The sequence below is a fragment of the Mus pahari genome, chromosome 18 (assembly GCF_900095145.1).
Source record: "Mus pahari chromosome 18, PAHARI_EIJ_v1.1, whole genome shotgun sequence".
Lineage (NCBI taxonomy): Eukaryota > Metazoa > Chordata > Mammalia > Rodentia > Muridae > Mus > Mus pahari.
The window spans coordinates 979,553-1,002,815 of NC_034607.1; the positions used below are offsets into that span (position 1 = coordinate 979,553).

The 23,263-nt window shown below is 39.7% G+C and overlaps 1 protein-coding gene across 5 annotated transcripts in view; it reads left to right on the forward strand.

Annotated features, from left to right (window-relative positions):
- LOC110335982 (zinc finger protein 136-like) overlaps window positions 1–12,887 on the forward strand; it is a 19,239-nt gene extending 6,352 nt beyond the window's left edge. For all 5 annotated transcript variants that reach the window (XM_029531365.1, XM_029531364.1, XM_029531366.1 and 2 more), the window contains 3 exons: window positions 7,374–7,500; window positions 7,676–7,736; window positions 9,825–12,887. In XM_029531365.1, coding sequence (XP_029387225.1) covers window positions 7,467–7,500; window positions 7,676–7,736; window positions 9,825–10,986 — 1,257 coding nt within the window. In that variant the 5' untranslated portion in view covers window positions 7,374–7,466 and the 3' untranslated portion in view covers window positions 10,987–12,887. The remainder of the gene's footprint in view (window positions 1–7,373; window positions 7,501–7,675; window positions 7,737–9,824) is intronic.
- The last annotated feature ends 10,376 nt before the right edge of the window (window positions 12,888–23,263 follow it).

The window sequence follows — 23,263 nt, forward strand, 5'->3', positions numbered from 1 at the left end:
CCTCTCCTCCCCTCCCCTCCCCTCCCCTCCCTTCTCTTCTCTTCTCTTCTCTTCTTTTCTCCATGTGTTCTAGGGATCCAGCTTAGGTCTTTAGGTAGGTTTGGTGGCAAGCCCCTTAAGACCTGTTGAGCCATCTTACTGACTGGAACTTCTCAGGATTGTGCCAAGTATAGATGTGAGAGTTCGATTGTAGGACATCCTACTGGTATTGGAATATCTGTTAATGGCACTGATAGCATAAAATGCCAGCACAATTGAGGATTCTCAATTAACTGTAGGTGTTTGGCCACTACTTTGAATTGATTTTGTACAGGAAAGATGCTGTTAACACTGAAAACAGTGCGAAGTTGAAGTTTTCATTGGCATTTCCTAGATGCACAGCATTTCCTGATTTACCAGAAGTGAAGCTCCTTGGCCTGCACCTACATAGTGACCATGGTGTCATAGGTTCATCCTTGTGATCTGAAAGTGAAACAGGCCATTTCTCGGATCTCACCTTTTGTTTTCCTTGCAAAAAATTGTGTCTCTATAAAATAAGAGTTTACAAAACTACTCTAAATTTCTTTTGTGATTTGAGTATAAAATGGTGATATTTCAATTCTCTGTATGGGTACACACTTGCAAACTATGCATTCAGGAATCTGAGGAAGGAATGTTGTCATGAGGTTGAAGACAACTTGCTCTATATGGTAAAGCCAGGGTCAGCAAGTGCTCCAGAGTGGGACCCAGTCTCAGTACCCTCTCCAATCCAAAGAATAATAAAACATAAAAAGTTGGTGATGTTTGTTCCTGGTCAGATCCTGACTAGATGGACTGCGAGGTCCGAGGAAGTAAAGGAGTTCCAGGAGAAATGCTGATGGAGGCAGTCCTCCCTCCCACCTTTACAGGGACACAGAGATTAAACTCAGATGATCAGGTTTTCATGGCAAACACTTCTGTGTGCTGAACCGTCTTGCTAACCCAAGGAATCCTTAAAATAAGGTGTTTGTTAGCAATCACTTTCAATAACAGCATGTGTATCCCACGCAGTTACACTGTTGGTGAACAGATAGGCCATGGCACTTCCAGAGGCTTGTTTTGGTTTTATTTAGCTCCTTACATAGAGGCTTTCTCCTTTACTTTTCTCTTTCCTGGTTTTCCTTTTAACAATTTTATAAATTGTTTGTCACTAAGTGATGCTTCATCTCCTTTGAATTTTGAATGAGATAATAATGCAGTTAATATTGTTTTAAACAGTGTGGTTTCTTTGTCCAAGTCTCTAGCAATTGGTATTGGTGACTACATTTGTAGTAAGACCAGCCTTGTCTCATGTCTCTCTCTGCTTGTGGGAATTGTTAACTGGAGTTGTTCTGTATTCATTTTGTTTATTTTGTTGCTTCTTTGTTTGATGATGGTCATAATATTATTTTGTCCCCAGGTTCATATTGTGTTCTTACACAATGGGATAATGTAGGTGACCTTTCAACTATGGGTAAAGTCAAATTTAGCAAGAAATTTTGTATTTTTATAGATGTGTATTTATTGTGTAATTTAACAACAGTTCAGATAATCTAGTTTATTATTTAGCATTAAATATAATAGCAAGCATAATTTATGATTGTATGTTATTTATACCGATTATCTTTGACATTGAACATTTTTAATGTAATTCTTCATGTTTTATGAGTCTCTGTCTTTCCATATTTCTCTTTCACCTGTTTTTCTCATTGTTCTGTATGAATAGTATTATATTTCAATTACAGATTTAGTTGTATATGGTTCAGTTATATACAGATTTAGTTTTATATATACAAGTATTAAGATAATGCTGCATAACCTTACTAAAGTCTCCTATTGATTCTAGATTTTTATTAGTTCTTTGGGATTTTCTGCACAGATGACCATATCATTTGTGAAGAAAGCCAGTTGTAATCCTTCTCAATACTAGTTTTCTGTATTATTTTTTCCTTGTTTTTTTCCCATATATTTTTTATGGCTTTTGTATGTTAGTTTGTTTAGGTGATGGGTTCTACAAAGTTATTTATATATATATATCTCAGTCCTGACAATTTGCAATAATTACTGCTTGGAATCTTTAATCTCAGACTTGGGAAGCAGAGGTAGATGAATTTCTGTGAAGTGAACCTGTTTTTCATAGTAAGATCGTGTGTTCTGAGACACCCGGGGCTAGGCAGAGAGACTCTGTTTTAAAAACTAAAACACATAGTTGCATTTCTTCACCGATAAAAATTCAGGTTATTTGTTGAGAAACTATTCACATTTATTCACAAAAGATGTGTATCTGGTTTGCATTCTTTGTAATCTTCTTATGGTGTCATGGTGGGATGAGACTCATGGCATAGATCAGTAGTTGTCACCTCTGCTTCTCTTCTTGGAAGAGACTGTGGGTGAATGATACCATTTTCATGAAATATTACAATAAACCAACGAAACCATGCTTTGTCTCTCCTGTTTGGGACACATACTTCATACTATTTCAATTTTTAAAATACATACAGTCCTATATATATTCTTTGTCTTCTTGTGGTTTTATTAGTAGTTGCTTTGTAGGGGTCATTTTATTTCATGTAATATTACATGTATGCACAGAACTTCATTAAATCTTATGATATTAATGTTCACTGGATTAGTATAAGCAGCACTCTTCTCATTGCCCATGATATTAGTTATGTTTCTTGTTTCTGTGAGAAAATACCTGAGAAGAAATAAATTAAGGGAAGAAGGTCTTACATTGGTTTACATTCAGAAGGAATACAGCAAAGCAGGAAAGGTACAGTGGCAGGCGGTCACTCTCTGTCCTCAGGAAGCAGACAGGCAGCAGGAAGTGGGACCAACTATAAACCCACAAGGCCTTCCCCTAGGGAGCCACTTCATCTCAAGGCTTCACAACCTTTCCCAACAATGCCAACAGTGTGAGACCAAGTGTTCAAACACGTGAGTCTATTGTTGACTCTTCAAACTATTCTGGTGTGTGTGTGTGTGGTGTGTGTGTGTGTGTGTGTGCCTCAATGAAGTAAAGCCTAACAATTTTGATCCCAGAATTGGACATGTGGGTTTGGTTAAAAAAAAAAAAGGAAATTGGGAATGGTTGGGGGGTGTGGAGTGAACTGTGATGATGGTGTGATCATCTGATTGATTGTCTTACCAAAGTCTTGATACTTCTTGTTGTAAGGGAATTTTTTTCTTCGCTTGTTGTAAGAACTTAAATTTAAGCAGTAAGTTACATGTGGACATACATTTCTAAAAGATACGTAGTTCTCAGACATAAATTAATGAAATTGCTTATAAAAATGATATACTTAGAGCCCACTTCTCTGCTTCTGAGGTTTTGCTGTGCTTACTGCAGGGAATAATCATTTAACATAATCTATAATATATAGGAAAATAGTAATAGAATTGCTACTTGGTAGCTTCTGTTAAGTGTACTTGTCCTGTGTATGTGTGTGTGTGTGTGTGTGTGTGTGTGTGTGTGTGTGTGTGTGTGTNTGTGTGTGTGTGTGTGTGTGTGTGTGTGTGTGTGTGTGTGTGTGTGTTGGGGGGTGGGAAGGGCAGGTCCCCATACACATTATCCTCATTTGGAAGAAACTATACTTGTTGAATTCTGTTTTCATCTTTATAGTTACTATCTTCTTAGTTTACATAATTATAATTATTTCCCTTGTGGTTCTTTTTCTTTATGGAAATAACATCTCTTTCAGGATCCCTCTGTCTACTTTATCTTCTAATACCATTTAGTGGAGTTGCATGAGTGCACAGAATTGGCTTTTCGTGGTGTGATTAGCATCATCTTAAGAAGAGTAAGAGCGCCCATCAGTAGGAATCCCACTACAGCTAATGTGTCAGTCTTGGGAAGTAATGTTCTCTTGGGGGTGCTACTTGGCCCGTGTAGTTGTTATTGTATTTTGAGTTAAGACATTGAGTTAAACATCATTGCCACATATTAACCATACTGTACTGTGCCATCACTACATATGGATCTGCCTGAAATGGCCTTTAATTGTCCTCAGTTCCTTCTTATGCTTTGGTTCTATAAACTTGATTCTGCCTTAACTAGCCTTCTGTGGCCAGTATTCAGTGGAGAAATGGGTAGCACCCTCCAATGAGGGAGAAACAGTGTTGAAGATGTCGTTAAAACAAAACAACAACAACAACAAAACTACACATGGGTATTTCACAAATCCTGTGAGATTTGTGGAATTGATAAGGAAAACTACAGTGGAAGTGAATGTTTTGCTCATATTTGTCATGAGCAATAGACAGAACAAGTTGCCAGAACCACCGAGGCACTGTAGCAGGGTATAAATCCTAATTTAATAACCTGAAGCATAGGACGAGATTCTGTATCTTTAGTAACAGTGTTAGCTAGAATATATGCATTGTCTTTAATCTTCTCTTTGATGTTTTCTTCTAATCTTCCTTTGAGCTATAGCACTCAGAAGCCACAGGCCACTGGAACCTCTCTCATGAGTGTATAGGTCAGCATGCTGAGTAACAGGCCAGGTGGAATGAGAGTGTATATACTAGGTAGCTAGTACCAATAGTACTAGACTGGTTTCAGCTTTCCATCAAAGACTTAGTTATTACATCTGGAAATTTACTGTGCAGCTTTCTAAAAGTGCCAATATCAGCTCCCTTCTCTCCAACTTCCTGCAAAAGATGCTCCTTGAAGTTTTTATAGCAAGGTACATGGTACTGTTTTTTGTCATATGTGTTTATCTACTGTCCACTGTTTCTGACAGACACTGAGGCATGTCATTATTATTATTATTATTGTTATTATTATTCTCCTCTCTCATGTCAGAAAGGATTGTGTCATTGTTGTATAGAGACTTTCCCTGTGGAGATGCAACGTACACATTTCTACCTACCCCAGAAAAGGAACCTAAGACAGACCAAAGTCATAATTGCTCTAGACTTTTTTTTAACTATTGCCAAAAAATGGTGGGAAGAATCCAAACCCTACTGGGTTGTTAGAACACTGCACAGAACAATTGAAGCATCTAATTATGTACTGGATTATTTTTCTTCACATTATTTTTCTGGTACATCTCTAGGTCTGTCCTCAATGCCTTGAAAAACATTGAAAAAAAAGCATACATCTGGTACTTCTTCATGAGATAAAGGGCAGAATCACTGTATTCCTGAGTTTCCCTTGTTACAACCCATGCTCCATTCAGAATTAACTTTTCAGGATGTTTGTGTCAGGGATACTACCTCAAACTGTTTCGTGTAGCACCACACGTGGATGGATGTACACCAGTACCCTTAGATGAGTCTATAGTGGATTGACTATTCTCCTGAGAAGGACTAATGAGAGGTCTCTTCTCAGGATGGATACTGACCATGGCACGCTGACAATTCAGTGAACTTTGTTTGACTCTAGCTACCTTCTTATGCTTACTCCAAGTTCTAGATTTATTAAAGCTATTTATCCAAGAGATGCATCTTTTTTTTTTTTTTTTTGCCGTGAGACTTTGTGACCTTACACTCAACAGAAAGAAAGATCCCGTAATACAGTGGTTCTCAACTTTCCTAATACTGCAACCCTTTAATATAGTTCCTCATGTTTTGGTGACTTCCAACTATAAAATTATTTTTATTGCTATTTCATAGCTATAATTTTGCTACTGCTATGAACCTTAATGTAAATATTTGATTATGTAGACTATCTGATGTATGACCCACAGGTTAAGAACTGCTGTTGTAGAGGGTCCTGGAAGTATTCCCTGGTCTTCAGGGGTCCTAGCCCCATCTTATTCTGACAGCGCTGTGGCTGACCTTGCAGTACCAGATGTGGTCAGTGTAGGGGGTACTTAGATCCTAGCATGCACCCCACCAAATTGTCACCAGGTGAGACTCTCAGACATTTTTGTTTCACCTTACCTAGATCCTTTACTAGGTTGGGTGAGCTCCTTGGACTACAAGAAGTAAGACAGATGTTAGCCCCACCCACTTTGCTCTCCTGTGGTAGTACCTAAAGAGGTGACAGATGGGAGTTACCACCTATCTCCAGGGTAAGGCCCTATCCTCTGACTTCTCTCCACCTATGGAAGATGGGGTGTTAACTCACTTCTTCTGGTTGTATGTACTCTGGGCTCTTTTCATTCCTCCAGTGGGGCATTAAGGAACTAGCTTTGCCCACTTCTTTTGTGCCTTCCTGTCCCCTACCCTCAAGGTTCTGGTTCCATTTTTTTTTTTTTTCTGTTCAGAAACCTCTTGATATTTGTGTTGTTTTTCTTGTTCAGTGTTCGTTCTTAGACACCTACCATTGCTGTTACTGCTAGCACCAAGTGTTCATCCTCCCTTCTGAATGCATTCTCCCCTCCAAGACGCTCAGGGCAGCAGGGCTGAGGGGCAGCAGGTTGATTACTGCTCCATCCCAGGGAAGATGGGGCTCTGGCACTTGGATAGGGCAGTTTTGAGCACTACTTGGAAAGAGTGGGGGAAGGGTGGCTGGTATTGGTTCTAGCCAGGTTTCTATTTGCAGTTACTTGAATAAAAAAATAAAAAAAACTTTTGAGGGGCTGCTATCTTGAACTCATTGTGCTGCATCTAAAATTGTGACACCATTCCTATCATTTCGTTGTTCTTTGACATTTTCTCATTTATTTTTAAAAAGTAATGTTTTTTATTAGCTTAGTAAATTACTCTTCAGAATGCCTGTGGTTACTTCATAAGAAACCCAGTATCTTCCAGAAGTTTTCTCTTAGTGCAGGCATAATAAATACATCGAGCTATAATACATTGTGACAAAAAAGTGATAGTTACTCTCAGAGCAGTTCAGTAAAGGCTCATCATTCACATAACAGATTGGGAATGATCAAGTGGTCTCCCTCTGGTGAGCATGCTAAAAACTTTTAAGCATTAAAGGGAAAGCAGGACTTAAGCAACTAACATATTGTGTACAAAAACACAGGTTTCCACCCCTTGCTATCAATCTGTTGAGATCCATCCCAAGAGCAATATATAGACAAAAGCAAAAATCAGACTTTGGATTCAGTCATTCTAAGAATATGTGGACGCAGGATAGCTGGTGTTAGCTGTGTGTGCACTAAGTAGCTGGACGGCCTTGTGAGGTGTTAAAGGTGTATACCTAACAAACAAACAAACAAACAAACAAAATACAAACAAAAAAACCCAATCTTGCTGGATTGCAAGACCCAGCAGCATAGTTGTTATTCCTGTCCTGTTATTTCTTATTCCTTTAACAAAGAGTTCCAATCTAATACAGGAATTGCTGTGTAAGAGGGTATGCATGGTGAATGAGAGTGTCATGACCTTTGGAGAACACATTCCCTGTGAACTCCTTGGAGAATGTGTCTACTCTACAGTGCTGTGAATCTCATTCTTCTTCCTGATACGGCATATTTTAGGACTGTCTAACTTTTGAGGACGTGGCTGTAAACTTCACCTTGGAGGAGTGGGATTTACTGGATCCTTCCCAGAAGCAACTCTACACAGATGTGATGCAGGAAACCTTCAAAAACCTAATTGCTATAGGTAATGATTTCCTTGCTTAACAATGAGAGCTATTTTGCTTGCCAATGCTGTTCAGTGATTTAAAATATAAAGGGTAAATGTGATAAATATTCCAAGCATTTACTTGTTATACTATGAACTTACAGAAGTTAGTATAGGTTGGTTTCATAATAATTTTTCTGACTCTGCATTTTAGGACAAATTGAGGAAGGCCAGAGGAGTAAAGATGTGGATGAAGATTCTAGGAGAAACCTAAGGTAATTTGTCCCCTCCATGTTGCTTAATAATTTGGGAATGAAAGGTAGATAAATGGCTTAGTAGTTGATAACATTGTTCTTTCAGAGAGCTAGGATTAGATTCCGTCACCCACCATCTTACACGCCAGTCCCAGGAGATTGGACATGCATTTCTAACCTCCTTGAGCACTGCATGCAGGTGTTGCACAGACATTCATGCAGCAAGACACCTATAACATATAAATAAAGAAATAGAGAAGTAAATGGGAATTTTTTTAAGAATGTAGAAAATTTAAAAATAAACCCAACTTCAAATTAATTTAGTCTCCAATAATTTTACAAAAATTCATATAGAATTGGTGACAGAATATACTAACAAGATGATACAGTTGATTTTCTGATCATCAAGTAGACACAAATTTTGTTTCATGTACAAAATTATTTTAAAATGACATGGGCTATGTAGAGACTTGGAGTTCCAAGGTCAGGGGGTCCTCTACCCTCTCAGAGAAGAAGGAGAAGGGGATAGGGGAAGAGACTGTGGAAGGAAGGGACCAGGAGTGGAAGTAGTGACCAATAAGTAAAGGGAATAAATAAATTAAAAAATGATCTGGGAAGAAAACAAAACAAAACAAAATGATATGGGCTGGACAGATAGTGAGTCGGGGGTACGAACTGTGCTCTGTGAGCATTAGTACTTGAGTTCGGGGATCCCCAGCACTCACTTTTTTTTTTTTTTTTTTTCCTGAGACAGGGTTTCTCTGTGTAGCCCTGGCTGTCCTGGAGCTCACTCTGTAGACCAGGTTGGCCTCGAACTCAGAAATCCACCTGCCTCTGCCTCCTGAGTGCTGGGATCAAAGGCGTGTGCCACCACGCCCGGCACTCATGGGTTTTTTAAAGGCAAGATTGAGCTATTCCTCAGGTTTCTGGCTATCAGCCAAGCTGAAAGGGTGGGAGGGTAGCATGAGTTCCAGATGCAATAAGAGACCCCTGTCTCAAGGGCTTGACATGGCAGTGATAGAAGAGGATCCCTGGTATTCTCATTTGACCACCACACCCACACAGTAAGGACTAATGAGGATGGCTCAGTAGGGAAAGGTGTTTTCCACTAAGTCTAATGACTGTGGTTCCATCCCAGAACATGCATGGTGAATCAAGAGAACCAACTCTTGCATGTTGTCCTCTGATATCTACATCTGTACTCACTCATATCACACACACACACACACACACACACACACACACACTGAAATGTAATGGGCTGAGGACCTAACTCACAAATACCATTCTTCAGAGACCCTGAGTAGGGTCCCCTGTATCCATGTTGGAGCAGCTCACAAACATCTGTACTCCAGTTTTAGACAATGTGCAGTACAGGTACCACACTTATGTACACACACACATATATACACACATAATTAAAAATAAAACAAATCTTTACAGTTTTTTAAAAATAGAAATAAATATTGTTTTAAATTTAATAAATAATAAAAGTAGAACAGGTATGACATTATCTTCAAGCTTTGAGTATGAGATTTTTTTTAATGAAGAGTGTATTGACTCCACCAAGTTTTCCTCTAAGACCTTTATACAGTCTCCTCTATTTACCCAGTAATAATAATTTAAAAGCTTGAAGGCATGTATTCTTTCCGCTGGTTGTCATCTTCAAAATATACTGAATATATGCAAGTATGTTAAAATCTGAAAGCATTTTTTGTAGAAGCATTTTGTTTAAAGAATAACGTGTCATAGAGAGGCACCTTTAGTACTGACTAATTACAATTCTAGCAGTAGATGGTAGTTAGTTCAAGGCAAACTTACGCATCACAGCAAGAAGCAAGACTCCAGAACAAATGACTAATGAAAAATAAACAAGTAAATAAGCAAGCATAATGGCATGGGCATTCAGTGTTTGCAGAATATTTTATTTGGTAAAAGTGTTAACATCTATATGAATACCGGTATCTTCACATTATATGTCCTCTAGAAATCCTGTGGGACATTTGGTACGTTCATGTTAAAGAATTCTAGTCATGTAAAATATGAACAATTGTCCTGACTGGTAACTTATAAGTGAAATCTGAGTACTGTGCCTTCTACTTTTTGCAGAAGTGGACTGGTGGAATTATTGTATAAACCCAGTGAAGGCAGACAGTGTGAAGTAACCTTCAGTGAGTGTCCAGATACTGTTGTGAACAAGAAAAGCTCTCATGGAGTAAAACTGTGTGGAAGTAATTTATGTGAAGACATACTTATTGGTCTCCCACCCCTAAATATGCATATTCCTGTTCAACCAGGACATAAACGATATGAATATGAGGTATATGAAGAGAGTCTCTATAAATTTAGGGAATGTGGGAAAACCTTCATGTATCCTGAATACTATCTGAAGCATGAAAATACTCACACCATTGAGAAACCATATAAATGTCATCAATGTGGGAAAGCCTTTTCTTCTTCAAGTAAGGTTCGAAGACATGAAAGAACTCATACTGGTGAGAAACCCTACATATGTAACCATTGTGGGAAAGCCTTTCCTAGTCGTGGTTCCCTTCGACGTCATGACAGGATTCACAGCGGAGAGAAACCCTTTGTATGTAAGTATTGTGGGAAAGCTTTCACTGGTCAAAGTTCACTTCCACGCCATGAAAGAATTCACAGTGGAGAGAAACCCTATGTATGCAAATACTGTGGCAAATGTTTCATTTCTTCAAGTACCTGTCGAGTACACGAACGGACTCACACTGGAGAGAAACTCTATGTTTGTAACCTGTGTAATAAAGCTGTCACTACTCGTACTTCCCTTCGAAATCATGAAAGAATTCACAGTGGAGAGAAACCCTATGTCTGTGAAAAGTGTGGGAAAGGTTTCATTTCTTCTGGTACCTTTCGGATACATGAACGAATTCACACTGGAGAGAAGCCCTATAGATGTAAGGAATGTGGTAAAGCCTTCACTATACAGAGTTCTCTTCAGCGCCATGAAAGGATTCATACTAGGGAAAAGCCCTATGACTGTAAGGAGTGTGGGAAAGCTTTCACTGGCCACAGTTCCCTTCGACGCCATGAGAGGATTCACAGCGGAGAAAGACCCTATGCGTGCAAGCAGTGTGGGAAGGCCTTTCCTGCTCTGGGTGACTGTCAGAGGCATGAGCAAGTTCACACTGGTGAAAAGCCCTTCATATGTAAGCAGTGCGGCAAAGCCTTCACTCGTTGTGGCTCCCTTAGAATACATGAAAAGACCCATGCTAGAGAGAATTCCCAAGCATAAAATGTGGGAAGGACTCCTTATTGCATGCCCTTTCTGTAAAAAATTGTTATAATGTTTAGTGAAACAAACAAGTATCAATATAAAGTTATGAGGGTTGCCACTAGTCATATTTTTCAATTAACAAAAAAAAACACAAACTAAAAATGCACCCAATATCAAAATTCGCTCAGAAAGTTGACTGTAAGAAATTGTTTTAAAATTCTATGAAATTCCTCAGGTAGTAGAGAACCATAAATGTACATTATGAAAGGTTCAATACAAAGTAATTTATGTAGAATGCTCCAAAAATTACATAACCTGAAGGAAAATTTTCTAAAATTATATCACACTGATTAGTTTATTACTAAAATAGATATCTGAACTATTTATTTCTAAGTCTAACTCTTGTAAATAAATGGTGGCATGACATAATTCTATGAAGTTTGCTTAAGCAGTGGAGCAGAGAGTATCTTTTTTTTTTCCCTGTTTCCCTACCATTCTGAAGAATTTTGGTTGTTTGAATAGTGAAATGGCCTTTTGAGATGTAGTTATAGCAAATATCTTGACAACAAATGAGTTGGCACTAGCTCACGGTGCTAGGACAAGGCTCTCCAGGGTGATGGGTGTGCCCTGAATTGGTGTCTCATACAGCGCTGTTTCTCCATGGGCCCGGGACCTGAGGGGCGTGGGAACCATCCCTATAACTTGCCAGCAATTGTTTTTTTCGTGTTCTGTACATATTATGGTTCCACCAGGAAGAACATCCACTCATTCCTTTGAACTGGAAGCTAAGACACATACCTAATACCACACCCATTTACTCTGGGTTCCTTGTGCCCTTGAGTTAACTAAAAATTGTTATTGTCACTGGACTGACAGTTCCACATGACCAGTAGGGAATGAGACTGCTATTCAGTAATGGAGATGTTTTGTTTACTTTACACAAGCTAGAATTACCTGTAAGAGAAATCGCCATTAGATTGACCTGTAGGCAAGTCTGTGGGGGTATTTGTTTGATTAATGATGTATGGGACAGGGCTACTGTGGGTAGTGCCACTCCTGGGTAGGTGGCCCTGTGTTGTACAAGAAAGCAGGCTGAGTGAGCCATGAGGAGCAAGCCAAAACTCAAGCCTTCCTCCTTGGTCTCTTCTTCAGGTCCTCCTTCCACATTCTAAGTTCCTGCCTTGAGATCCTCCTACTCTGGCTTCTCTTGGGGTTGGAATGTAAAGTGTAATTAAAACAAATCCTTTTTCCTCAAGTTGATTTTGGTCAGTGTTTTAGCAGGAACAACAATAACAATTCAAACTAGAATACAAGGAAAGAAAGTCTATTCCTGGATTTCTTTATTATTGCCATGTCTGTTGATTAAAACCCATGGGAAGCTACAACTCAGTTCAAACAGGGTAATAAATGGCTCAGATACTCAAGAATGCAAGTGTGAATCACTTCTCAAGGTAAAGAGCTAGTTGATTTGGGTGTATGATGATGTTTTTTATTTACTTACAAGTTTTTTTATACTAAAATTTATTTTAAATTAAAAATTAAAAAAATTAAGATGCTTAGCACTTGCTGAAGAGGAAGAAATACAAAATGACATCCAAAGGTACTTATAAATATGACATGCCTGTGGGTCCAGTTACAGAAGTAAGGATTCTAATTTTATCGGGTCCTATTTTATTAAGAGTATTTATGTTGGGCTGGGTGTGATGGCATATTCCTTTAATGCCGGTGCTCAGAAGCCAACGCTATCTGAAGGAGTGATATGTAGGAGTGTGAATTCACTGTTCTCTGCTTTTGACTATGGGTGTGAAGCTGCTCAAGTTACTGCCATATTGACTTCCCACAGTGATGGAATTATAAGCCAAATAACCCCCCCCCCTTCCTTTATGTTGCTTTTACCTGGATATTTTGTCACAACAGGAAATGAGGCTAAGAAATACACATGCACATAAAATAATATTCATGTTTTCTTTCTATCTCTTCTTTTACCATGTAATATATTTATTGATTTAATAATACTGGGTATTGCTATGTATTGTCATATTTAATTATGGTATAATAAGTGGATAAGTTTTCCTCAAGGGACTTTGACACCTATTCTGTGGAAACAATGTTTTCATTTGTACATGAAAATCATGTTAAGTGAAATAACTTTGGTAGTGTCTTTATTTAGAAAATGTGTATAACATAGGTTCACTTGACTGATGAAATGCACCTGTATATTGGTGAGGAAATTTCCATAGAAGGAGTGATATGTAGGACAGTGACTTGGAGGGGAAAACTCAGATTCAGTGTGGGTAGCAACTCCGAACATCGTCCTAGATGAAGTCTCAGGAAAAAGCAGCAGGCACATACCTACCTTCCTTTTGTCCTGAGTGTATCTACTGATGCTACTATGAACCTCTGCTGTCTTTTTCTCTTAACTTGGACTCAGTTCTAGTGACTCTCCAGGAGCTTCCAGTATTTGGCCTCAGATTGGGCCCCCTAAGGCATTTAGCTTTTCAGCGTGGGCAGCTACCAAGATCTCTACTTCTCGGGTACAACCAACCACTGTTGGATCACCAGCCCCTATCATATATGACAATCTAGTAAATGTCTTCTTTAATAACTCTCTTGGTTTGATTCTGGAAAACCCTAAGATGATCTGATTAATTGAAAGAGAGAAATTTTGCTCTTTTTCAGCTTTTGCAAAATTTAGTGAATTTTACAAATTTCCAAGACGCGTACAGAATGCGTGGGGCTTGTTGATGTTTTGTTTTGTCACTTGATCTCGATCCATACTGCTACTTAAGGGCTACCTACTTTAAAAGTCTCTGTGTGTAGACATGTATGTGCTGTGCCACCTGCCGTCTTGCCGGGACAGGGTCTCCCTTGTTTCTGCTGCATCTGACAGCTGACCGGGAGCCTCTGGGGACCCTGCTTCCATCTCCTATCTTGTCATAGAAATATGGGATTACAGGTGTGCGATTGCTGCGTCTGGGTTTTAGGAGTTTTAACTCACGTCGTCTCGATGGGCAAGTCCTTTATCTACAGCTATTGCCCCAGACCAGAATTATATTTTTTGCATATGACGTGTTACCATTTCTCATCATAAAATATGCTGCTCCTATGAATATATGGCTAATTCCAGTCATCTGGACTAGTTTAAACTTTTATAACTTAGATACTCAAGTATTTCCTATGATACACTGAACAGTCCTCCAGTAAATACAAACGTTCTTCAAACTTGGTAATATTTGCTTTTATAAACTCACAATGAAATGAGTCCATAAATTGAAATTGAAAATTATTGAACTTTAATGCTAAGTTGAGGCTAAATTTGAAACTCTTCAAATTGAAGCATGCCAAAAGGAGAAAATTATGAAAAACAAAACACTGCCCCCCTCCCCACAGTCTCTGGTTCTCTTTGCTAATAAAAGCAGGAAACTTGAGCTACCATTGATAAAACCCAAATTGAAAAGCCTGCCATGGTGATGCATACCTTTAACCCCCCAGCATTTGGGAGGTTCTCTGTGAGTTCAACACCAGCCTAAACAGCACAGAGAGACCCTGTGTCATAAATGGAAGAACATGACAGAAGGAAGAAGAAGAAAACAATTTTTCTTATTTAAGACTAAAGTGACATATTTCTAGCACTTGCCTCTCATTTGTAAATCTGTACAATTGCCCACAGAAATCTGCCTCACTACACCTTTGTTTATCAAACAGTTCCTTAGCGTTTAACTTTTGTCATGAACTATACTCTCTAAGAAGTGTTTTTTTAAAGGGTTTGTTGATTGGGGGTGGGGAGGAGGAATGAAGGGGGTTCAAACAACCTTTAAAGAAATTATTTCCTTCCCTTGGGCACCTTTCTGTTTTAATCTCCAAATCGACACTGGCTCAGCCTGAGATTCTCTTTTTCATCAAAGCCATGAATCCCACTTTTGCTTGGTGACAGCATGCTGTGAAACTGTCTTCCTACCTACAATGACAAGCTCATTTCCATAACACCTGTTGGACAAAATCACCTGTTTGATAATAACACATTGAATAGCTTAATTAACTGAATGTTTCATGCTGCTGTATGATGCGATGGCAGTTTTATGCCCATTAAGATGAGCTGTGCTCTATCTGATTTGTATGCATCAAGATCGTCCAAAGGTACATTGCATATTGATATCCAGTTTAAGATCACCCTTTGAAAGTCAATAGCGTTTTCTTATATTTTTATGTGTATGTGCCTGTTGTGCACATGAGTTTGTATGTACTACATAAGTATGTGGCAGTAGAGATCGGAAGACAGGGTTGGATCTCCTTATCACCATGGCATTGTGAGTCACCTGATGTGAGTGCTAGGAACTGAATCTGGGTCCTCAGCAACAGTGGTGTATTGGTTTATTTTCTGTTTTGGTATGAAATATCCCAAGTCTTTTCCACTCCCAAGTTTTCGTTGTTGGTTTTGGTCTGTATTTTATTGCAACAGAAAGGAAACTACAAAAAAATAGCACTCAAGCAGTAGATCATCTCTCCAGCCCCTTGATAGCATTTTATGATCAGTGGTTTTTGTTTCCCAACCACTTAAAATAAAAAACTTTATAAAAAAAGACTAGTGTCAGTCATTGATTATCCTTCTTTCTGTTAAAATACTCCTAAATAAATTCTTCACTTACTTCTTAGTATTACTATAACAATTGCACAACTGTCTGACTAAAGCAAACCAAATTTGGAACTGACCAGCTGGCTACCTCTCCCAAAGCTGGGATTTCAGAGAGCAACTTCTCACTGTTTTTGTTTTTTTTTTTTTTTTTTTTGGGGGGGGGGGGGTTGTCCTTTTTATGGGGAAGGGTTGGGGTTGATAGAAAAGAACTGTCAAGATAATTGGCTGTTAGTACCTGGACAGAAGACTGGAGGACTTAGGGGTCAAGGCTGCCTGTGAGGTGAATATATGCCATGCAGAATAGCTGCCAGGATAGTTGGTTTGTAGGAAGGAGGCAATAAATATAGTGAAAGACTACACCATATGGAAGGGGAGTCACCGAGGTATCTGGGAAGACACATCTTCATAAGGTAAAAGAGCAGTCATTATCATAGTTTCAGGAGTTCAGAGTAAGGCAAAGGGTGGGTTTACATCATGGGGTTACATATTCATCATTGGTTGAAAAGCATAAATTGCCAGAGGCTTAGGAAACAAACATTCTTATAGAATATGAAAACTTAATAACAGTTATGACAATGTAGCTCCCCACATTAGGCTTAAAGGACAGAAACGTATTCTTGTACGGTATGGAGTCTTAGTAACAGTGAGTGACAGTATGGGTCTGTAACAACGCTGACCTCTCTCTTGGTTCCACACCATATGAGGGCAGTATGTTTAGGTGAATTGTTAGGATAGAAGACTACAAAGAAACAAAAATACCACTTATGGTCAGTGTCAAACTACTTATTAAATAAGTATATCGTGGTCATCCTTAAGCATTTATTAATATTTATTCATCTGTTTATTTTTGAGATAGGGTCTCACTGTGTAGCTCTACCTGGCCTGGAACTCATTATGCAGACTAGGCTGGGCTCCAACTCATAAGCACCTACCTGTATCTGCATCTGTCTCCTTTGCTGGGATTAAATGCATATGCTATCACACTCATGAAAGCATCACCCACATTCCATGTTTCTTGTATAATAATTACTTCAGGTTTAGGTTGTTTTGCTTTGTTTTGTTTTGTTTTGTTTTTTCGAGACAGGGTTTCTCTGTATAGCCCTGGCTGTCCTGGAACTCACTCTGTAGACCAGGCTGGCCTCGAACTCAGAAATCCACCTGCCTCAGCCTCCCAAGTGCTGGGATTAAAGGCGTGCACCACCATGCCCGGCTTAGGGTTTCCTTTCTTCTTTTTAACATTAATTTATTCATATTATATTCCAATTGCAGTCCCCCTCTTCCCAGTGCCCCCTTCCACATTTCCTCCCCTCAGTCTCCACCATCCCCTTAGGGTTTTCTAATGACTTTTGCTGTAGCTGGACCTTCTAATAAACTTGTTCAGTGCTAGGAAACCTGGCACATCTTAAAGCAAAAAGGTATGAATGAGTTCACTGAGTTGTGGAATAATATAAAAAAGATGCAGGTGCTCCCACAGCCTATGCACTTTGAAATGCTTCTTTTCATCAGAGAGGCCACCCAGAAAGCAGACAATAGGAAAATAAATTGAGCTATTCAGCTGCCTCAAGGGATGGATGGCGGTGGGTCTGTTTCCCTTTACCATACACCACAGCTTCTGTTATTCAGGGTCTCTATGGGTTATATTCCTTAATAGCTAATGGCTACTTCTGGTACTGTGGCTTCATCATGTTCCATATGAACTAGCTCTGTACTGTTCAATAACATCTCCACCAGTCTCTCACTCTGAGTCATCTGAATCATACCTAAACCAGACATCATGTAGCTGGATACCATGTAGATGTCTGTAGGCATAATGTTTTTATGCACTGTGTAAAGGTTATCTCTGTGTGTGTGTGTTTTAAGTTTAAAGCACATGTACTAAGTGTGCTTGTAGGAAATATAAATGAAAAAACGAAGAGATATAAACTTTAAAACACAAAAGGGAACTGGAGCGATGGCTCAGAGAATTTAAAAGCACTAGTTGGTCTTATACAGAAGAGCAGAGATAGATTCTCAGCACCCACACTGGACAACTCACAGCCACTCTGGGGAGGAATCTGATACCCTATTCTGGCTTCTTGGGTATCACATGCACATATACATACATAAATAAACAAATCTTTAAAAATTAACATTTAAACACTAAGAAAGGACCCAAGTGGCCACCCCAGCCTCCAGAAAGACACCTGTCTGGGATGGAAGAAAGACACCTGCCATGGGTGCTACTACAATGGATGAATGTGTGGTGGAAAGATGGGAAGAATGGAGTATCCAGTGGAGATACAGAAGAGAAAGTGAAGCCTAGAGGTTCATACAATGTGGAGAAAAGTGTAACTAGAGACACACAGCAGCAAGGAACAGGCAGATAGGAGAAGGTCCTGACCCATGGGCTGCCACCAAGGGCTGTATCTGAGTCTCTGATGCTGCTGCAACTGGTATCTGTGTTGATGTCTGTTACCACCAAAGGCCAAGTGGATGTCTGTGGTCTGGGCTGTAGCTGGACACTATGTCTGTAGGCATAATGTTTTTATACTGTGTAAAGGTTATCCTTTTTTTAATCTAACTTTATTTATTTATTTATTTATTTATTTATTTATTTTACTTATTCACTTTACATCCTGTTTATTTATTTATTTATTTATTTATTTATTTATTTATTTATTTTGCTTATTCACTTTACATCCTGCTCACTGCCCCCTTCTGGTCACCCCCTTCAACAATCCTTCCACCATTTCCCTCCCCTTTTCCTGTGAGTGGGTGGAGTCCCCCTGGATATCCCCTAGCCCTGGCATTTCAAGTCTCTGCAAGGCTAGGCACTTCCTCTCCCATTGAGGCCAGACAAGGCATCCCAGCTAGAGGATCATATCCCATATAGAGGCAGCAGCTTTTGGAATAGCCCCTGCTCTAGTTGTTTGGGACCCACATGTAAGACCAAGGTGTGTATCTGGTACATTATGTGTGGGGAAGTCTAGATCCACCATGTATGTTCTTTGGTTGGTGGTTCAGACTCTGAGAGCCCCATGAGTCCAGGTTAGTTGACTCTATTAGTCTCCTTGTGGTGGTCCTATTCCTTAGAGGCTGAGATCCTTCCTCTTGTTCTTCCGTAAGAGTCCCCAAGCTCCATCCACTGTTTGGCTGTGGGTGTCTGTATCTGTCTGAATGAGCTGTTGGGTGGGTCCTCTTAAAAGACAACTTACTCTCATCTGCAAACATAACAAAGTATCATTAATAGTGACAGGGATTGGTGCTCGCCCATGGGATGGGTCTCAAGTTGGGCCTGTTATTGGTTGACCATTCACTCAGATCCATATAGGCACAGATCGTAATAAGCCCAGGTGAGCGGCAGGGCCAGCTTTCCCAAGTGTGATGGCCTGGCAAGGGGGTGGGCCAGCTCAGCTCTGTGCCTCAAGTGGCAGTCCACACCAGGGACATCTGCCTCAAGTTTGGTGGTAACTCGGACCCGTGTTCCATTCCCTGTGCCTATATTTCTTGTAGACAGGATAAATTTGGGGTTGAAAGTTTTGTAGGGGTGTTGGTACCTCTATTGCTCTACTGGGGTCCCTGCCTGGTTAAAAGAGGCAACCTCTTCAGTTTCTATACCCCCAATATAATTAGTCACAGCTAAGGTCACATCCATTGGTTCTTAGGTGCTTCCTTTATCTGAGGTCTCTGTCTAGTCCTGGAGATGCCCTACCCTTGTGTTACTGAAAAGCTGATTTCTCGTATTCATATTTTGTTTCAATCTAGACATGGCTTTGTTATGTTTATTCTTAGATGCTCCTGTCTCAAGCTTTATAAACATTGTCGTTGTTCATTCTCTGCCTTAGCAATAAAAGCCAAAGAGCCGATTCAGAGCTTTAGGGAGAATAAGGTGAGCTTCCAATTCTAGGAAGGGGAAGAGGGAGCCACAAGGAGAGGTTGAGACGGCATGAGGGCAACAGAGCTGGATCAAGAAAGGATGAAAATGCAAATCGTTTGAGAATATTGTCTGGGAGGAAGCCTGACTAGCTTGAAGGTAAAGGATGGCATAATAATTGTTCAGTATTTGGCTCCTGTCTGCAAACATAACAAAGTATTGTTAATAGTGACAGGGATTGGTGCTCGCCCATGGGATGGGTCTCAAGTTGGGCATTTTAATAAATCTTAGTCTTTCTATATGATTATTGGGGAATAAGCTGGTTAAGGAATGACTGCTGCCATATTAATTTTATGAGTCTATATTAATATAATAATAAATCAACAGATGTCTGAGATCTGAGCTCCCTCAGGGACATATTCATCTGAGTGACCAGCGCTGCCACCTGAGGCCATGGGGACCTTGCTGCTGCTGAGGGCCATGTCTTAGGTCTGTAATCCTATGGCAGCTGGGGTTTATGTTATTGTCCCAGGTCCGAGTTACCACCAAACTTGAGGCAGATGTCCCTGGTGTGGACTGCCACTTGAGGCACAGTGCTGAGCTGGCCCACCCCTTTGCCAGGCCATCACACTTGGGAAAGCTGGCCCTGCCCCTCACCTGGGCTTATTACGATCTCTTGCTTATTTTTCAAGTTTCCTGTCACACCAGATTTATTGGAGAACATTGCTTTCTCTTCCAAGTGCAAATTACCTTAGATTTTTCCAGGCAATTTTGTATTTATCTTCAATACAAGACTTCCAGAATTTTTCCTAAAGTGAAGATTCAGAAGTAACAAATTACATTACAGAAAACCCATATTTTTCTCTGCATTCATAGCATAAAGTGATCATTTCTGAAATAGTCACTAAAATGTTATTTTTCCATCACTGGGCATCACAGAGAACCTTTCCAAATGATTAACTAATAAGATACTAGGCAACTCATTCCCACCTGTAAAAGTCAAGTTTCTGAAGGTTTCCTGAATCACTTCTCTGTAGAATTTCTTACGGGGAGGATCCAGCACAGCTCACTCTTTCAGGGTGAAGTTCATAGGCACTAAGTCTACTGACTCCTAAAATATCCCACATACATTTCTGTGAGGAAGGGTAAGAATCACACTATAGACCTATACTTACTCCATTAGCAGTTGATAAAGGGCTGAAGGTATGGGTATGGCGTAGTGCTGAAGAAGTTGCTTGGTATGTGCAAATGGGTTTGATCTCTAACAGTGAGGGAGAGGCATGGAGAGATGTCTTGCTGGTTAGAAGTGCTTGTTCCACAATCATAACGACTGATCACAGTACCCATATAAAGGGCTCATTGGGTGTCTCTTTGGATTTATTTTATTTTCATTCATAGATATGTGTGTGTATACATGAGTACAGGTGCCCAGAGCCCAGAAGAGGATGTCAGATTCCCTGGAGCTAGAGTTACATACAGGTAGGTTTAGGCCATCTAATTCGGGGCCTCTGCAAAAGCAGTAAGTACTCTTAACCAGTGAAATAGTTTTCCAGCCCCAATAAAGTTTTTTCAAAACATATATTGGAAAACAGATAGCCTTAAAAAAAAGTGTTGAGATAATTGAATAGGTACATGTAGAAAAATAAGTTATGCTTATCTCTCTCAATCTGCATAAAAATTAACTCAAATTGCATCAGAAACCTTAATATAAGACCAGAAATTCTGAAACTCCAATAGCAAAAGGTAGGCAAAGTCCTCCTAGATATAGGTTCAATCAACCACTTTATCTTTTTTTTAAGATTTATTTTTATTATTCTAAGTCGTGCGTTTCTGTCTGTCTGTGGGCGTCTTGTTAGGGTTTTATTGCTGTGAAGAAGAGACACCATGACCAAGGCAACTAGTATAAAGAAAAACATTTAATTGGGGCTGGTTTGCAGTTTCAGAGGTTTAGTCCATTATCATCATGTCAGGGAAGCAAGGCAGCATCCAGGCAGACATGGTGCTGGAGAAGGATGTGAGAGTTCTATATCTTGATCCTAAGGCAGCCAGGAGGAGTGTGTTTCACACTGGGTGTAGCTTGAGCAATTAAGACTTTGAAGCCCACTTCCACAGTGACACACTTTCTCTAACAAGACCATACGTCTTCCAAAAAGGCTACCCCTCCTAGTAATGCCACTCCCTATGGCCAAGTATTCAAACATACAAATCTGTGGAGACCATACCTAGTCAAACCACCACAGTGGGCAAGTAAGTGCACATGTGCCAGGAAAGGGCAGAGATGGGTCACAGGTCGTTGTGAGCCATCTGATATGGGTACTGGGAATGGGTTCTCTGTCAGAACAGTGCATGCACTTAACCACTGAGCCATTTCTGTAGTCCAACCAAGGATTTTCTAAATAGGATTTCCATAGTATGGGAGATAATGCCCAAATTTGACTAGTGGGAATTCATGAAATTAAAAAGTGTCTGTATAACAAAGGAAATGATCAGCAATTTAAAGAGGCAGGATACAGAACAGGAGGAAACCTGTCTGTTATAGCTGTGATAAGAATTATTAACTGCAATCTATTAAGAATGCTAATAACCAGGACAAAACACTATTTTATGACCACTGCACTCATGAACTCTCAGCAACTGTGGTTACCTGCACAAGATCAAACCAGTTGACTTTCTAACATGTATGGTGGAGGGGCATGTGAGGCTCATCCACCTCTAGGAGTTATTGTAAGTGGAAGGCTAGTACAGAAAGATGAGTCAATTATTTTTCAAGAGCGTAACCCCTGGTAGGTTGACCATACTGTCTCCAATGAATGGCTCCACATACATGCACTTCTGAGCAGCATTGATTGACCTCAGTGTTTTGGTTTGATTTTGTAATGAGAATAGAAAAAGGTCTTTTATACATGTAAAAATAACTTAGTCAAATAGCTACACCCAAGACTGAATCTGATAACTAGAACTCAGTGTCATCACTCATTCAAAATAACCAGACACAATCGAAGGCCCAGTGATGCCCACTGGACAATATAAAGCAGAGACTAAGAACAGTGCTCTGCTCTGCACAGCTGGGGAGGTAGCACCTCAATCTGCCCTGCCGCTGGAGAGTCTCTCCCAGGAATCTGAAACTCCAATCAAAAACTTCTGTTAGAGGCTGGACCTGGCCTTCAGGTAAGATTTGTTCCACAGGTGAGCAGCCATGGAGAGATAGACTTAGGACTGTAGTTAGGAATCTAGAGTGTGAAAATTGTGTGACGACTCTCAGCATAATAAAATTATGTAACATTTGTTACACTTACTACACATATTTCTCTTCTTGCTTGTGACAGTTTTGCTTTTGAGAAAGAATCTCACTGTGTAGCCCAGGCTGACCTGGAAATGTAGATCAGGCTCTCAGAGATCTTTCTACCTCTCTATGTAGGCTATGAGCTCTCAGATCTTCCTATTTCTCCTTTCTGAATGCTGAGATTAAAGGCATGCATCGCCCCAACTGGGTCACTGTTTCCAGTTTTAAAAAAAGATAAAGAACCAGGGATGCAGGGATGGTTTAATATATGGAAATCCATCAACATAATCCACTATATAAACAAACTCAAAGACAAAAATCACATGATCATCTCATTAAATGATGAGAAAGCATTTGACAAAACCCAACACCCATTCACGATAAAAGTCTTGGAAAGGTCAGGAACTCAAGGCCCATACCTAAACATAATAACAGCAATATACTGCAAACCAGTAGCCAACATCAAAATAAATGGAGAGAAACTTGAAGCAATCCCACTAAAACCAGGGACTAGACAAGGCTGCCC